Below are 15,898 nucleotides of genomic sequence, written 5' to 3' on the forward strand. Positions count from 1 at the left end.
TCAACCACAGTCAAAACTTAGTTTCCTTTACATAGAGCCGCAATTTTTGTTTGTTTTTACTGCTTCCTGTGTTCTTTTTTCAGAATTTTCGTCCCTTTCTGTCAAGACAGGAAGTACGTGGAAATCTCTCCAACAGAGACACACAAAAAAAAATGTAGTGGAAGGATGGATTAGAACTCCTGACAATATTCTTATTGCTATCCCTGCTCTTCTGTCCATGTTACACCCTCAACAACCCCCCCCCCATGAAGACGGAGACAAAAATAAAATCTGGCTGGTACAAATGTTAATATTTCCTTTCTGTATTCTACATTGTAATATATATTTACACTGGAGCCGACCTTTAACTTAATGAGATATTGTCATTTATAAAGACAAAATTGGATGGTACAAAAAGTAGTAACCCATGGTAGCCGATCATCAATTACGTTTAAGTATTCTGATTTCTCTGAGATAAGAAGTTACTTCAACTGTGTGCAATTGGCATTTCATAACTCTTTTTTGCATTGTCTTTTTAAAGATGCTTGGATTCCTCTATGCGTATTATACAGCAACATTTAGGTAGCACTTTCATTTATACCCCAAATGAATGTGTCTATGTATTATCTTTTTAGTAATTGCATTTTGAAAATCATTGTTTCTAAAGCTATAAATGAGAGGATTGATGAAAGGAGTGACAATGCCATAAATCACAGAGAGGACTCTCTTTTGTTCATTATAGGATGGAGATCCTGGAAGGATATAAGTCAAAATAACTGTCCCAAAATAAAGAGCAACCACCAAGAGGTGAGAACCACATGTGGAAAATGCTTTCTGCCTCCCAGATTTACTGTTAATGTTCAGCACAGCTCTTAAAATACAGACATAGGAAATAAGGGTAAAAGTTAAGCTGGCTACTATGATACAACCTCCAATCAAAATAGACACCAGCTCATTCAGACGTGTTTCACTGCAGGAGAGTTCTGCAACAGATGGAATATCACAGAAGAAGTGATTGACGGAGCGGTCTCTGCAGAAGGGCAATGCAGCAGTATATACAGTGTGCACAAGTGAGTTTGAAAACCCAATACTCCAAGAAAGCATCGTTAGCTGTATACAGAAAGAAGGATTCATAATTGTAGAGTAGAATAAGGGTTGACATATGGCAGCATATCTATCATAAGCCATAGTGGAGAGGAGGACACACTCAGAGCTCCCTAGTCCAATAAAGAAAAACATCTGTGTAAAACATCCCACAAAGGAGATAGTTCTGTTCTCCTGCAGAAAGTTCTTCAGACTGTTTGGAGTAATAGCTGTTGTATAGAAAATTTCTATAAACGACAGATTGGCCAGAAAAAAGTACATTGGTTTGTGTAGATGAGAGTCACATCGGATTATGACTATAATCGTTAGATTTCCAATTACTGTCATAACATATATAAAACAGAATACCACAAAAAGAACCTTCTGCAGTGCCGGTTCTGATGCCAAACCCAGCAACTTAAATTCTTCCACATAGGAAAGGTTGCCATTCAGTTTTGAGTATACAAATCTGTAAAATGTAATTACAATTGCAAAATTAAAAATAAGAGCATAGAATTCATATTTCTTAAAGGCTGAAAAATATAAAGATATGTTACCTTGATCCCATACTGAAATTAATACCCTCATATCTGAATTCCAAAGTGTTGGTGCTTCATTTTGTGAAAGCTGTTGTAGTTTGCCTGCAGATTTTAGATGCTGTTTAATAATTACCACTTTACGTGATTTATTTCTGGCTTTTATACTATGTTAAGACCTGCAACCCATCAGGGAATAACTGGGGCAGATGGGGAAAATCAAGATAATGAATACTTTAATTAGTTTAGTGTTAGATATGTATAAACAGTAATTTCATGATGTAATCATTTATGTATGAATATAGATAAAGAAAAAAAAGAAGACAGAAAAGAAGGTAGACAAACAAACAGGGAAATAGATTCTGCTCCTGCTAATACATTTTTCTCTTCTAGTCACTGACGAGTAGGGATGAGTTCAGCATTCTGTCGAAAGACAAGTTTCAATGGAACTTTGTTTTTATAGTTCCATAGTTACATAGTAGGTGAAGTTGAAAAAAGACACAAGTCCATCAAGTCCAACCTATATGTGATTATGTGTCAGTATTACATTGTATATCCCTGTATGTTGCGGTCATTCAGGTGCTTATCTAATAGTTTCTTGAAGCTATCGATGCTCCCCGCTGAGACCACCGCCTGTGGAAGAGAATTCCACATCCTTGCCGCTCTTACAGTAAAGAACCCTCTACATAGTTTAAGGTTAAACCTCTTTTCTTCTAATTTTAATGAGTGGCCACGAGTCTTGTTAAACTCTCTTCTGCGAAAAAGTTTTATTACTATTGTGGGGTCACCATTACGGTATTTGTATATTGAAATCATATCCCCTCTCAAGCGTCTCTTCTCCAGAGAGAAAAGGTTCAGTGCTTGCAACATTTCCTCATAACTAAGATCCTCCAGACCCTTTATTAGCTTTGTTGCCCTTCTTTGTACTCGCTCCATTTCCAGTACATCTTTCCTGAGGACTGGTTCCCAGAACTGGACAGCATACTCTAGGTGCGGCCGGACCAGAGTCTTGTAGAGTGGAAGAATTATCGTTTTATCCCTGGAGTTGATCCCCTTTTTAATGCATGCCAATATTCTGTTTGCTTTGTTAGCAGCAGCTTGGCATTGCATGCCATTGCTGAGCCTATCATCTACTAGGACCCCCAGGTCCTTTTCCATCCTAGATTCCCCCAGAAGTTCTCCCTCTGTATAGATTGCATTCATATTTTTGACACCCAAATTAATTATTTTACATTTTTCTACATTGAACCTCATTTGCCATGTAGTTGCCCACCCCATTAATTTGTTCAGATCTTTTTGCAAGGTTTCCATATCCTGCGGAGAAGTTATTGCCCTGCTTAGCTTAGTATCGTCTGCAAATACAGAGATTGAACTGTTTATCCCATCCTCCAGGTCGTTTATGAACAAATTAAATAGGATTGGTCCCAGCACAGAATCCTGGGGAACCCCACTACCCATCCCTGATCATTCCGAGTACTCCCCATTTATCACCACCCTCTGAACTCGCCCTTCTAGCCAGTTTTCAATCCATGTACTCACCCTACGGTCCATGCCAATGGAACTTATTTTGTACAGTAAACATTTATGGGGAACTGTGTCAAATGCTTTTGCAAAATCCAGATACACCACGTCTACGGGCCTTCCTTTATATAGATGGAAACTCACCTCCTCATAGAAGGTTAGTAGATTAGTTTGGCAAGAACGATTCTTCATGAATCCATGCTGACTACTGCTAATGATACCGTTCTCATTACTAAAATCTTGTATATAGTCCCTTATCATCCCCTCCAAGAGTTTACATACTATTGATGTTAGGCTAACTGGTCTGTAATTCCCAGGGATGTAGTTTGGGCCCTTTTTAAATATTGGTGCTACATTGGCTTTTCTCCAATCAGCTTGTACCATTCTAGTCAGTAGACTGTCTGTAAAAATTAGGAATAACGGTCTGGCAATCACTTGACTGAGTTCCCTAAGTACCCTCAGATGCAAGCCATCTGGTCCCGGTGATTTATTAATGCTAAGTTTCTCAAGTCTAATTTTAATTCTGTCCTCTGTTAACCATGGAGGTGCTTCCTGTGATATGTCATGAGGATAAACACTGCAGTTTTGGTTATTGAAGCCCCCCGATTCACTCGTGAAGAATGAGGAGAAGAATAAATTCAATACCTTCGCCATCTCCCCATACTTTGTAACCAGATGTCCTTCCTCATTCTTTATGGGGCCAATATGGTCTGCCCTCCCTTTTTTACTGTTTACATACTTAAAGAATTTCTTGGGATGTTTTTTGCTCTCCTCCGCTATGTGTCTTTCATTTTCTATCTTAGCCATCCTAATTGCACCCTTACATTTCTTGTTGTATTCTTTATAAAGTCTGAATGCTGATGATGATCCCTCAACCTTGTATTTTTTGAAGGCCTTCTCCTTTGCTTTTATATGCATTTTTACATTGGAGTTAAGCCCTCCAGGACTTTTGTTTGCTCTTTTAAATTTATTACCCAATGGGATACATTGGTTAATGCCCTTTTTTAATATGCTCTTAAAGCAAACCCATCTCTCCTCCGTGTTCTTTGTTCCTAATATTTTATCCCAATTTATGCCTTTTAGCAAGGTTTGTACTTTAGGGAAGTTGGCTCTTTTGAAACTCAGTGTCTTTGTATTTCCTTTATGTTTCCTATTTGTGTGATTTATACTGAAACTAATTGACCTGTGATCGCTGTTACCTAAATTGCCCTGTATTTCCACATTCGTGATCAGGTCTGTATTGTTGGTAATCAGTAGATCCAGTATTGCTTTATTTCTAGTTGGTGCGTCTACCATCTGACCCATAAAATTGTCCTGCAAGACATTAAGGAACTGGCGAGCCTTAAATGAATGCGCGGTTCCCTCCGCCCAGTCTATGTCTGGATAATTAAAATCCCCCATTATGATAACACTTCTCATCCTTGCTGCTAATCCAAATTGTGACAGGAGATCTGTCTCCACTTCCTCCCTCAGGTTAGGGGGCCTATAGCATACTCCCAGTATTATTTTCCCCTTAGCTTCATCCCTTTGGAGCTCTACCCATAAGGATTCCACCTCCTCCCTAGCTCCCTCAGTGATGTCATCTCTCACATTCACTTGTACATTATTCTTGATATATAGGCATACCCCTCCCCCTTTTTTACCCTCTCTATCCTTGCGGTAAAGGGTATACCCTTGAATGTTTGCCAGCCAATCATGAGAGCTGTTGAACCAGGTCTCTGAAATTCCCACAAAATCCAAATCCTCCTCGTACAACAGTATCTCTAGTTCACACATCTTGTCCGCCATGCTCCTGGCATTGGTGAACATGCCACATAGTTTAGACCAGTTGCATATTGTCCTCATATTGGGTGTTCCGAGATTGCAACTAGGACTTGCTACTATGCTTACCTTGGGTTTTTGTGCTTTGGTCAACCTACCACTAATGCCCCCAATACTACCCTCTGGAATATGTTCCACGCTGACTATCTCCACCTCTGGACCCTCCCCCCATCACCTAGTTTAAAAACCCCTCTAAATTTTTGGCCATCTTCATTCCCAGCTGAACTGTACCCTCTTTATTTAGGTGCAGTCCATCCCTTCTATAGTACCTGTTATCGACTGAGAAGTCGGCCCAGTCCTCCAGGAACCCAAACCCCTCCTTACTACACCAGCTCTTCAGCCACTTGTTTACTTCCCTAATCTCCCTCTGTCTTTCTGGTGTGGCTCGATGTACCGGTAGTATTCCTGAGAATACTACCTTGGAGGTCCTTTTGCTCAATTTAGCTCCTAAGTCCCTAAAATCGTTCTTTAGGACACTCCATCTGCCTCTGACTTTGTCATTGGTGCCAACGTGCACCATGAAAGCTTGGTCTTCCCCAGCCCCTCCCAGTAATCTGTCCACCAGATCCGTGATGTGCCGAATCTGTCTTTCCTTTCCCTTCGCTGCCCCCCCACTCTCACTGGAGGAGTTCTTCCCCCGGCAGCTAGGAGAGTCCCTCAGCTCCAGCAGTGCTGGTCCCTGACTGGTTTCACCAATGTCACTCAATGGAGCGTACTTATTGGGATGCTCCAGTCCTGGATCGGCCTCTCTGGCACTTCCCCGCTCTACCCTTCCTGACTGTCACCCATCTACTCTTTGCTAGTGCCTGCACCTCTTTGTCTCCACCCGCTTCTGTGCTGGCCCCTGCCGGGCACCTGCCGTGTACGTTCCTGGCTCTCCTTTAGTATGGAGGGACTTCTGAGTGCTGACAGTTGCTTCCCCAGATTCAGAACCTGGGCTTCCAGGGAAACAATGTGCTTACATTTTGCACAGTAGTATTCGCCCTCGATCGGATGATCAAGGAACGCATACATGCCACAAGATGTACAAAGAGTCGCCTCTCCACAACCGCCGGGCATCGTACCTATTAAAGAAAAAGGATTAAAACTGCGCTATAACCAAGTGAGCAATAAATAATCAAAGAGCCGCACTCCCGACAATAAACATCAATTGTAGAAAGAAATATATTAAAAAAAAGGGAGTTGCGCTAGTGCATGTGTAATCATAAATATGTAACCAAAAATAAACAGAGTATAATAATACGTGCAGGCACAGGTGAAAACAAATATCAATTGAATGTGATCCACCAAAATGTCCCATCCAAAAATAAAAGTTCAATGTAAATGGTAATGACTCCAGATAGCCCACAGATAGTGTAGAAAAAGTCCAGGTGATAATTGGTACTTATTCCGTGACTACAAAGGAGGATCCACCACCGAAAAATGGAAGGGGTTAATGCTTACCAAATGGCCATGACCCCCCACCACAGAGGGTCACAGCTAGCAGAAAAACTTTAAACAGACCATGGGAGCTCCTATCGACATCCACTAGAGGTCATCGCAGCGCCAGCCACACCAGCAGAACTCATAGCGGGGATATACCATAAAATACAAAAGGGGAGCTCACACAGTGTAAAACTGTAAGGTTTATTTTAAAATAAAGTACATGAATGGACACTTACAAAGTGTCCTATTAAATTCGTACCTATTAAATTTAATGAGGATTGGGGATTATACCCTGTCCAAATTACCTAACAACTGGCTTCCTGACACTAATACTCAAGACAATACAGAGGTACTCAACAAGACAATACACAGGTACTCACAAACCTACGTGCACTCGCAGAACACTCGCAGACCTACGTGCACTCGCAGAACAGTCGCAGAACTACGTGAATTCGCAGACCTACGTGCACTCGCAGAACAGTCGCAGAACTATGTGCACTCGCAGACCTACGTGCACTCGCAGACCTACATGTAGACCTACATGCACTCGCAGACCTACGTGCATTTGCAGACCTACGTACACTCGCAGGTCATTCGCAGACCTACTTGCACTCGCAGACCTACGTGCACTCGCAGAACAGTCGCAGAACTACGTGCACTCGCAGACCTACGTGCACTCGCAGACCTATGTGCAGACCTACGTGCACTCGCAGGCCACTCGCAGACCTACGTGCACTCACAGACCTACGTGCACTCGCAGGCCACTCGCAGACCTATGTGCACTCGCAGACCTACGTGCACTCGCAGGCCACTCGCAGACCTACGTGCACTCGCAATACACAAGTATACAGTACACAATACACAAGTACTAAAGATCCACTCACACTACACAGGTACTATGACCCCCGTTATAACCTCCTGTTTTAAACTCTGGTTTTAACTCACCACTTAGACCAGTTCCACTTGGACAGAGTTCCAACAGACTCAAAATGAGCAGGCTCACTATGAGTTCTACACAAGGTTATATAGGCCTCAAGCAACTGTGAGCAATTAACCACTCCCCTTAATTAGTAGTCTGAAGGAAGCAAAGAAAAAAAAAACAGCAAAGAAAAAAAAAACATTCAGCAGGAGCCAAACATCAAATATAGTAGCGGTAATTCTATCGCTGCTATATATGACAGCTTCCTTCCTGTCAATGGTTGTTAAAGAAGCAGAGGGTGCTGGCACCTGTCATCTCCTCAGCAGTCAATGACATCACCTGGCCCATAATTTGATGGCCAGGAAACCCCAGCGTTGCAAACAATGTAAACAAAGGGCAGGGATGGTGGATGACATCACTGACCACCCCTATGTTTGGTTTCCTCATAATAGCTTGGTAGTTGTCATTAGTGGTGAGGAGTGTGATGGGCGTGGGCCAGATCAACAGGTGTTTTTCTTTCAGCAGTTGAAGACCATCATTTATCATAATTGATTGATAAAGAACTTGTTAAATGTATGTGTGTGTTTATTTAATATTGTCTTCTTTTGGTGAATATGTAGGTGTATTTATTCATGTAGGGGGGGATATTTGGGGACCCCTTTATCTTAAAGAGGGTTTCCAGATTCCAAAAATCCCTCTCCCACATCCCCACAACCAACCAGCCAGGATTGTGAAGAGGAGGCCCTCTCTCCATCTTTCTTGGCCTGCCAGGCTGGAAGCTTGGATTAGGGTCTAGTATGGATTTTCAGGTGAAACTCAAGCTATTTTTTTTTTATTACTGCCCCTCTAAAATCCATACCAGATCTGAAGGGTCTGGTATGGATTTTTGGGTGGAACCCAAGCTTTGTTTTTTTCTTTTTTCAGAAAAAGCAACAGACAATATAAAACATTTACTGGTAATTTACTTTTCCCAGCTGGCTGCTTTTTTCCAGTAAAAAAAAATAATGGCACAGGGACCCTCCCAAAATACATACCATACCTAGCAGGGACATTTTAATTATAGGAAATGTAATGCCATTTTTCTTTGTAAATTTCACTTTTGCTGTAGTGCTTTGTACAAATCCTAGAGGAATATTGCATATGTAATGTTTCACAAAATGTCCCGTGAACCAAACTCGGGTATGTAATAACTGTGTTTTGCTTCAAAACCTTTATTGAAAGATAATTTTGAGTGTTTGTTTGTCAATTACCAAATACCTGCTTAAGATTTTCATTTCCAAGCATAAAGGAGACAAATGAAAGTGCAACAATTCAGACTACAAAATTGCCTGTAGAAGGTTTAATAACTTTCTACTTCAGATGCATGAAAGAGTTGTAGATGCTACCTAGATTCTTCTAAGGGTGACTAATGAGGTTTTGGGTTCTAGGGATGCTATTGCTAAAAGCTTTTCTAATTAAAAAAGCTGCAGTCATCTTATTCACACTTTGCCACCCTGATTAGCTGCCAGAGTATTCAAAAAGCTCAGTAAAATTTTCAAAAATGAAATATGAACAGGACCCAGCAAAACTTTTCCCAATCCAAGTGACAGCAGAAAGTCAGGTAACTGGCCATTTAGAGGCTCAACTTTATAATAAAGTATAGGAGGGAAGGAGACAAGTAACATTATCCTATAACAATAAGTAATAGGTAAGACATACTGGGCTTAGACGAAGCTCGCCAGCCGTGTGAAACGAGTCACCTTTTGCCCCTGCCATTGCCTATGTCATTGCTTTTTCTCTCATGATTTTATCTCCTCAATAAACTTTTCTATTTTTGCATCTAATATGGGAGTGCTGCCATCCTATTTTTGTATATCAAAGACATACTGGGTGTTTGTTGGAGCTCTGCCATCTGATCAGGTGGGCAGAGGGCTAGAGGGAAGATGAGCACAGACAGTTTCTGGTGCTACCCTGTTAGTTTACATAGTACTGTAACAGGATAGGTTATCAGCCTGAATGATCAGACAAAGAGAAACTGTAACGTTCGGTTTACTAAACAGGTGCAAAGCTATCATCGATAATGCAAAACAGGGTCAGAATGAAAGCTGCACAAACATGGACTCTTCACAGCAAAGTTCCTATAGTTCAATTATGGTAACTTATGGCTACACATCATAGTCTCTATAAGACTCTATAGCAAGAGAGACTTAAGCTGAGAGTTACTATTTCAGTAAAACAGGACAAAACACTGCTACCTGTAATTGTCCTCATAAAGAGCATCCCATATAGTCAGGGCTGGTGCTAGCAAAAGGCAGCTTAGGCAGCCGCCTTATGGCGCCAGGATGGGGGGGCGGGAAAATCCTCAGCCACTTACACAGGCAGAGGAGCCAGCTCCCATCATATTCAGCACTGACTGCGCATAGTGATCGGGCAATACAAACATGCAGCAGCACAGTGGGAACAGTCTGGCCACACTGACACTCCTGCTTCTGTAAACAAGAAGAGGGTGGGTGATGTCATGACTCCTCCCTTCCTGCACAGAGAGAGAGCTAGCTGCTAGGCTGGATGACTGGCTGGATAGAGCTGGCTGCTATCCAATGACAGAGAGTGGGTGGGTCACCAAGGGCAAGGGGCTGGACAGCATCAGCACATGAGTTTCTATGTAGGGCAGCTGTGGAAGTTTTCCTGGAACAGAACCGAGTACTAAGGGGAGCAACTGGAGCAAGTCCTGCAAACAGGTTATTGTAGTATGTACAGTACCATGTCAGAAGGGTACAGACTGGTCTGTATATAATATACAGTACGGTGTCAGCAGGGTGCAGACTGGTCTGTATATAATGTGCTGTACAGTGTCAGCAGGGCACAGACTGCTCTGTATATAATGTACAGTATAGTGTCAGCAGGGTACAGACTGGTCTGTATATAATGTACAGTATGGTGTCAGAAGGGTACAGACTGGTCTGTATATAATGTACAGCAAGGTGTCAGCAGGGTACAGACTGGTCTGTATATAATGTACAGCAAGGTGTCAGCAGGGTACAGACTGGTCTGTATACAATATACAGTACGGTGTCAGCAGGGTACAGACTGGTCTGTATACAATATACAGTACGGTGTCAGCAGGGTACAGACTGGTCTGTATATAATGTACAGTACAGTATCAGCAGGGTACAGACTGGTCTGTATATAATGTACAGTACAGTGTCAGCAGGATACAGACTGGTCTGTATATAATATACAGCAAGGTGTCAGAAGGGTACAGACTGGTCTGTATATAATGTACAGTACGGTGTCAGCAGGGTACAGACTGATCTGTATATAATGTATAGACAAGGTGTCAGCAGGGTATCCGACTGGTCTGTATATAATGTACAGCAAGGTGTCAGCAGGGTACAGACTGGTCTGTATATAATGTGCAGTATGGTGTCAGTGGGGTACAGACTGGTCTGTATATAATGTGCAGTATGGTGTCAGCAGGGTACAGACTGGTCCGTATACAATGTGCAGTACGGTTTCAGCAGGGTACAGACTGTTCTGTATATAATGTACAGTACAGTGTCAGAAGAGTACAGACTGGTCTGTATATAATGTACAGTACCGTGTCAGAAGGGTACAGGCTGGTCTGTATTTAATGTACAGCAAGGTGTCAGCAGGGTACAGACTGGTCTGTATATAATGTGCAGTTTGGCGTCAGCGGGGTACAAACTGGTCTTATACCCTGACACCGTACTGTATATTATATACAGACCAGTCTGCACCCTGCTGACACCGTACTGTACATTTTATGCAGACCATTCTGTACCCTGACAGCATACTGTACATTATATACAGACCAGTGTATATATATATATATATATATATATATATATATATATATATACAGTATCTCACAAAAGTAAGCACACTTTGCTACAATGTAAAGTAGTGAGTGTACAGCTTGTATAACATTGTAAATTTGCTGTCCCCTCAAAATAACTCTACACACAAGCATTAATGTCTAAACCGCTGGCAACAAAAGTGAGTGCACCTCTGAGTGAAAATGTCCACATTGGGCCCAAAGTGTCAATATTTTGTGTGGCCACAATTATTTTCCAGCACTGCCTTAACCCTCTTGGGCATGGAGTTCACCAGAGCTTCACAGGTTGCCACTGGAGTCCTCTTCCACTCCTCCATGACGACATCACAGAGCTGGTGGATGTTGAAGACATTGCACTCCCCCACCTTTTGTTTGAGGATGCCCCACAGATGCTCAATAGGGTTTAGGTCTGGAGGCATGCAAGGCATTGGTCGTCTTGGAGGTGTGTTTGGGTTGTTATTATGTTGGAATACTGCCCTGCGGCCCAGGGAGGGGATCAGCAAATTTACACTGTCATACAAGCTGTACAGTCACTACTTTACATTGTAGCAAAGTGGCATTTCTTCAGTGTTGTCACATGAAAAGATATAATAAAATATTTAAAAAATGTGAGGGGTGTACTCACTTTTATGAGATACTGTATATATATATATATATATATATATATATATATATATATATATATATATATATGTATATATATATATATATATGTATATATATGTATATGTATATATATATATATATATATATATATATATATATATATATATATATATATATATATATATATATATATATATGTATATATATATATATATGTATATATATATGTATATATGTATATATATGTATATATATATATATATATATATATATATATATATATATATATATATATATATATATATATATATATATATATATCATACAGTACAGTGTCAGTGTACAGACTGGTCTGTGTATATATATATATATATATTTATAATTGTATATTTATTTGTTTTTTTTCATTAGTAAAACAATACAGAGATGTTGTAACCAATCTTATACAAAGAAGAAAAGCATGTCTTACCAAATGAAAACATATACATATGACAGTCTCTAGAGAAGAGGTACAGTCCATCTTATAGGAAATTTGTATAACATTCAAAAGAACTGCTATCGAGGTCAAGGTTAAGGCCCATGTAGCCGAGTAATGTAGCCACAGGAGCCTCTTTTAGTTCTGTTATCGCTCCATTGTGAGCCAGTGGCGTGTAACCTAAAGACGGGCTAAGACATTGTGCGTTAACAAAACAAAAGAAAAACAGTAGAAAAAGAAACAGGGGGGGGGGGGGGGGGGTACACCATGGGTTTCAACATTGCATGTACACATTAATGGGAATAGGATTAGACCATTTGAATGGGTAATAACTGGCTATGTGTATGGTATTTGATCAGAGGTATGGGAAGTTGCCTCTAGATTGAATTGAGAGTTATCCCAGGGATCCCATATCTTTGAGAACTGAGGTAGGGAATCATGGATCACTGCTGTCATATGTTCCATTCTACGTATCTGTGCTATGGTCAGTATCAATTGAGGCTGCGTAGGAGAATTTGAGAATAGCCAATAGGTGGGAATTACTCTTTTGGCAGCCAATAGGATATAAGACATCAATTTCTTAGCGTGTTTAGGAATTCCAGGAACTTGGAGGCATAGTAGATAATGGATCGGGTCTAATGGGAAATGCATCCCTAACACTGTCTGGAGTAGAGATTGGACCGAGATCCAAAAAGGTAGAATTAACAGGCATTCCCAGAAGATATGATAATGTGTTCCTACATCTTGTAGGCATCTCCAACAATTCTGGGATACAGAGGGGTCATATTTATGAATAGCTTCTGGGGTCCTATACCAGAACATGAGGACCTTATAAGCTGTCTCTCTCTGCTTCACGCATCTGGAGGCTTTCGATATGGAGTCCCAGATCTTTTGCCATTGAGGAAGAGAAATAGGAGAAAATTATTTTGGCCCATTTCCGCATATAGACATGAGAGATTGGAGTTTATCATAGGTAGGTTCGATTCATGAAGGATTTTGTATATAGAGGATATGAGGCCAGGTTGGTAGTGGCCTTGGGCACATAGTATTTCAAAGGCATTAGGCTTTTCTAAGGATAAAGAAGGTGATAAAGAGTGAAAATAATGTTTAAACTGAAGGTAAGAAAAAAAAAGCTTTTTGGGGATTTCAAATTTGTTTTGGAGCTCCTGAAACGAGAGCAGTTTACGAGTCACAGAATGTACTAGGTGACAGAGCTGGAAAATGCCCGTCTATGACCATGGATACATGTTGCTGTAAGGTAGGCTATCCGGAATATCCGGGTTGAAAAGTATGTTTAGGAGAGGTGGGCATGGGGAAGAGAGAGAAAACCTTTTGTAGCATTTTTTCCAGATGGAGAGAGTAAATAACATCAGTCCCAAACATATATTTCTTAACTTGGATATAGAGGTATTTAGATCAGACCAGAGCACGGAGCAGAGATGCACAGGGCTGGTTACGCACAACTCCAATTCTGACCAATTTGTTTGTTGCAAATTGTGTTGACCAGGAGATGGTCGCTGTAAGATGTGTATAGTAGTATTTAATAATGTCAGGGGCTCCCAGCCCTCCATGAGAGCGAGGGGCAAATACCACAGTGCTAGCAATCCGATGTGCTTTATTACCCCAAATTAATTTAGTAAAGACCCTTTGAATATTTCGAAGTTGCGACATAGGAACTGCAATATTTAGGGTGTCAAAAAGGTACAAAAGTTTTGGGAGTATAGACATCTTGAGGACATTTATCCTATCTAGAAGAGACAAAGGACACTCCTCCCACTGACGTGACAGATGGTGTGTTTCTGAAATTAAAAGAGGGTAGTTAGCTTGGTATAGAGTGGAGTAAGATGCAGTTAAATGTAGATATTTAAGGAAGGAGAGACACCAGTGGTAAGGAAAGTTGTTTTGTAATGTAGTGAGGAGTGTAGGTGGAATTTGTATATGTGAATATGAATATGTATCAATATGTATAGGTAGGTATATGTATAGCTTCTGTCTTGGCCATGTTAACTTTATACCCGGAGAGTTTGCCTAAGATATTTAATAAAGTATGGAGATTGGGAAGACAAATATGGGGCTTTGTTAATGTTAAAAGTATGTCATCTGCAAAGAGAGACAATTTGTATTCCCTTTGCCGTAAAGAGACTCCACTTATGTCAGGGGGTGTGCGTATGGCTTCAACTAGGGGTTCAAGGCACAGTATAAACAGTAAAGGGGATAGGCGGCATCCTTGTCTAGTAACATTACTATGGGAAAAGGATGGAGACAGAAAGGATGCCAATTGTACTTGGGGAGTAGGGAGCGAGTATAAGGCCTGGAGAGCTGATATGAATGGACACGTAAATCGGAAACATGTGAGAGTGGCAAACATATATGGCCAGCCAAGCCTGTCAAAGGACTTCTGAGCGTCTAAACTCAGAATAAAGGCTGGGTGGGAAGTCTTATTGAGTAGGTCTATCAGGTCAATGGTGCGGTATTATTTCCATCATGTCTATATGAGACAAAACCTACCTGTGGATAAGTTTAGGGATTATAGAGGTGAGTCTATTGGCTAGGATTTTTGTAAAGCTTTTATAATGTGAGTTGAGTAGGGCTATGGGTCTATAGTTGTCTGATAGTGACGGGGGCTTCCCCGGTTTCGGAAGAACTGTAATGTGGGCATGCAGGGATTGAGTATGAGGGATGAAACCTTTCTGTAGGGAGGCAAAAAGATCTATTAAATAGGGACTCAGAGTTGGGAGGAAAGTCTTATAATAAAAATAGGGTAAACCATCTGGGCCAGGTGATTTGTGTAGTGGAAGGTCTTTAACTACTCCAGCGAATTCTTCTGGCGTAATAGCAACGTTAAGCGTGGATATTTGGGAGGATGACAATTTGGGTAGTTTTAAAGGGTCAAAGAAGGAACTGAATTCATCTTGAGAAAAGAGGTATTCAGGGTCTGTGTTCAAGCAATTATATAACTTTTTATAGAATTCCCCAAATACCTTAGACATTGTTTGTGGACAATGAGTTGAAGTTCCATCATCTTATGTAAGAAACTCAGGGTAGGAATGGAATGGGCAGAGTTTAAGCTTGTTTACTAGCATTCTATGAGGCTTATTAGCATACTCATAGAATTTCTGTTTGGCCCAAAGAAGGGATTTGGAGCATCTGTTCATATCAATGGATTTCAAACGTTCGTGTAGGGAGGTGACTGTATGCAGACGTGTCACCATAGAGGAGGTAAGCAGCAATCTTTCTGCTTTATGTAGCTGAGAAAGGATATCAAGTCTCTGTGCAGCAGAGACTCTCTTTAGGCGGGAGCCAGCTGAAATACACTGGCTCTGAAGTAGGCCTTATGTGCCTCCCATAGGGTAGAAACATCTGCCACAGTGTGTTCATTTAGTTAGAAGAACTCGGATAGTTCTTGAGATAGTTGAGTTCTAATAGTAGGGTTGTGGAGAAGGGAGTCGTTAAGTTGCCAATGACAGGTTCTAGTTGTAGATGAGGAGAGTGTGAGATCAAGCTGAACAGAGGAGTGGTCCGACTGGGGTTTAATTCTGAAGCAACTGTGGATGCCAATAGTGGGGACATTACAAAGAGATAATCTAATCTAGACTATATCTTGTGGGGAGGGGAATAAAATGTAAATTGTTTATGTGTGGGGTGTTTTATCCGCCATATATCTAGTAAGTTGTGGGATTTGAAGAGTCTATGGAAAG

The 15,898-nt window shown here is 41.0% G+C and overlaps 1 protein-coding gene across 1 annotated transcript; it reads right to left on the minus strand.

The window, feature by feature from the left end:
• Nucleotides 1-570: 570 nt before the first annotated feature.
• LOC141113851 (olfactory receptor 8I2-like) lies at nt 571-1,410 on the minus strand. Its single transcript, XM_073607211.1, has one exon. It carries the CDS (start codon nt 1,408-1,410, stop codon nt 571-573), a length of 840 nt encoding a protein of 279 aa, XP_073463312.1.
• Nucleotides 1,411-15,898: the final 14,488 nt, after the last annotated feature.

Source organism: Aquarana catesbeiana, linkage group LG01 (assembly GCF_042186555.1).
Source record: "Aquarana catesbeiana isolate 2022-GZ linkage group LG01, ASM4218655v1, whole genome shotgun sequence".
In the NCBI taxonomy this organism is placed as follows: Eukaryota; Metazoa; Chordata; class Amphibia; order Anura; family Ranidae; genus Aquarana; species Aquarana catesbeiana.

Coding starts and splice junctions, on each gene's coding strand:
- LOC141113851 (XM_073607211.1), bottom strand. CDS start 1,410: ATGACAGTAATTGGAAATCTAACGATTATAGTCATAATCCGATGTGAC.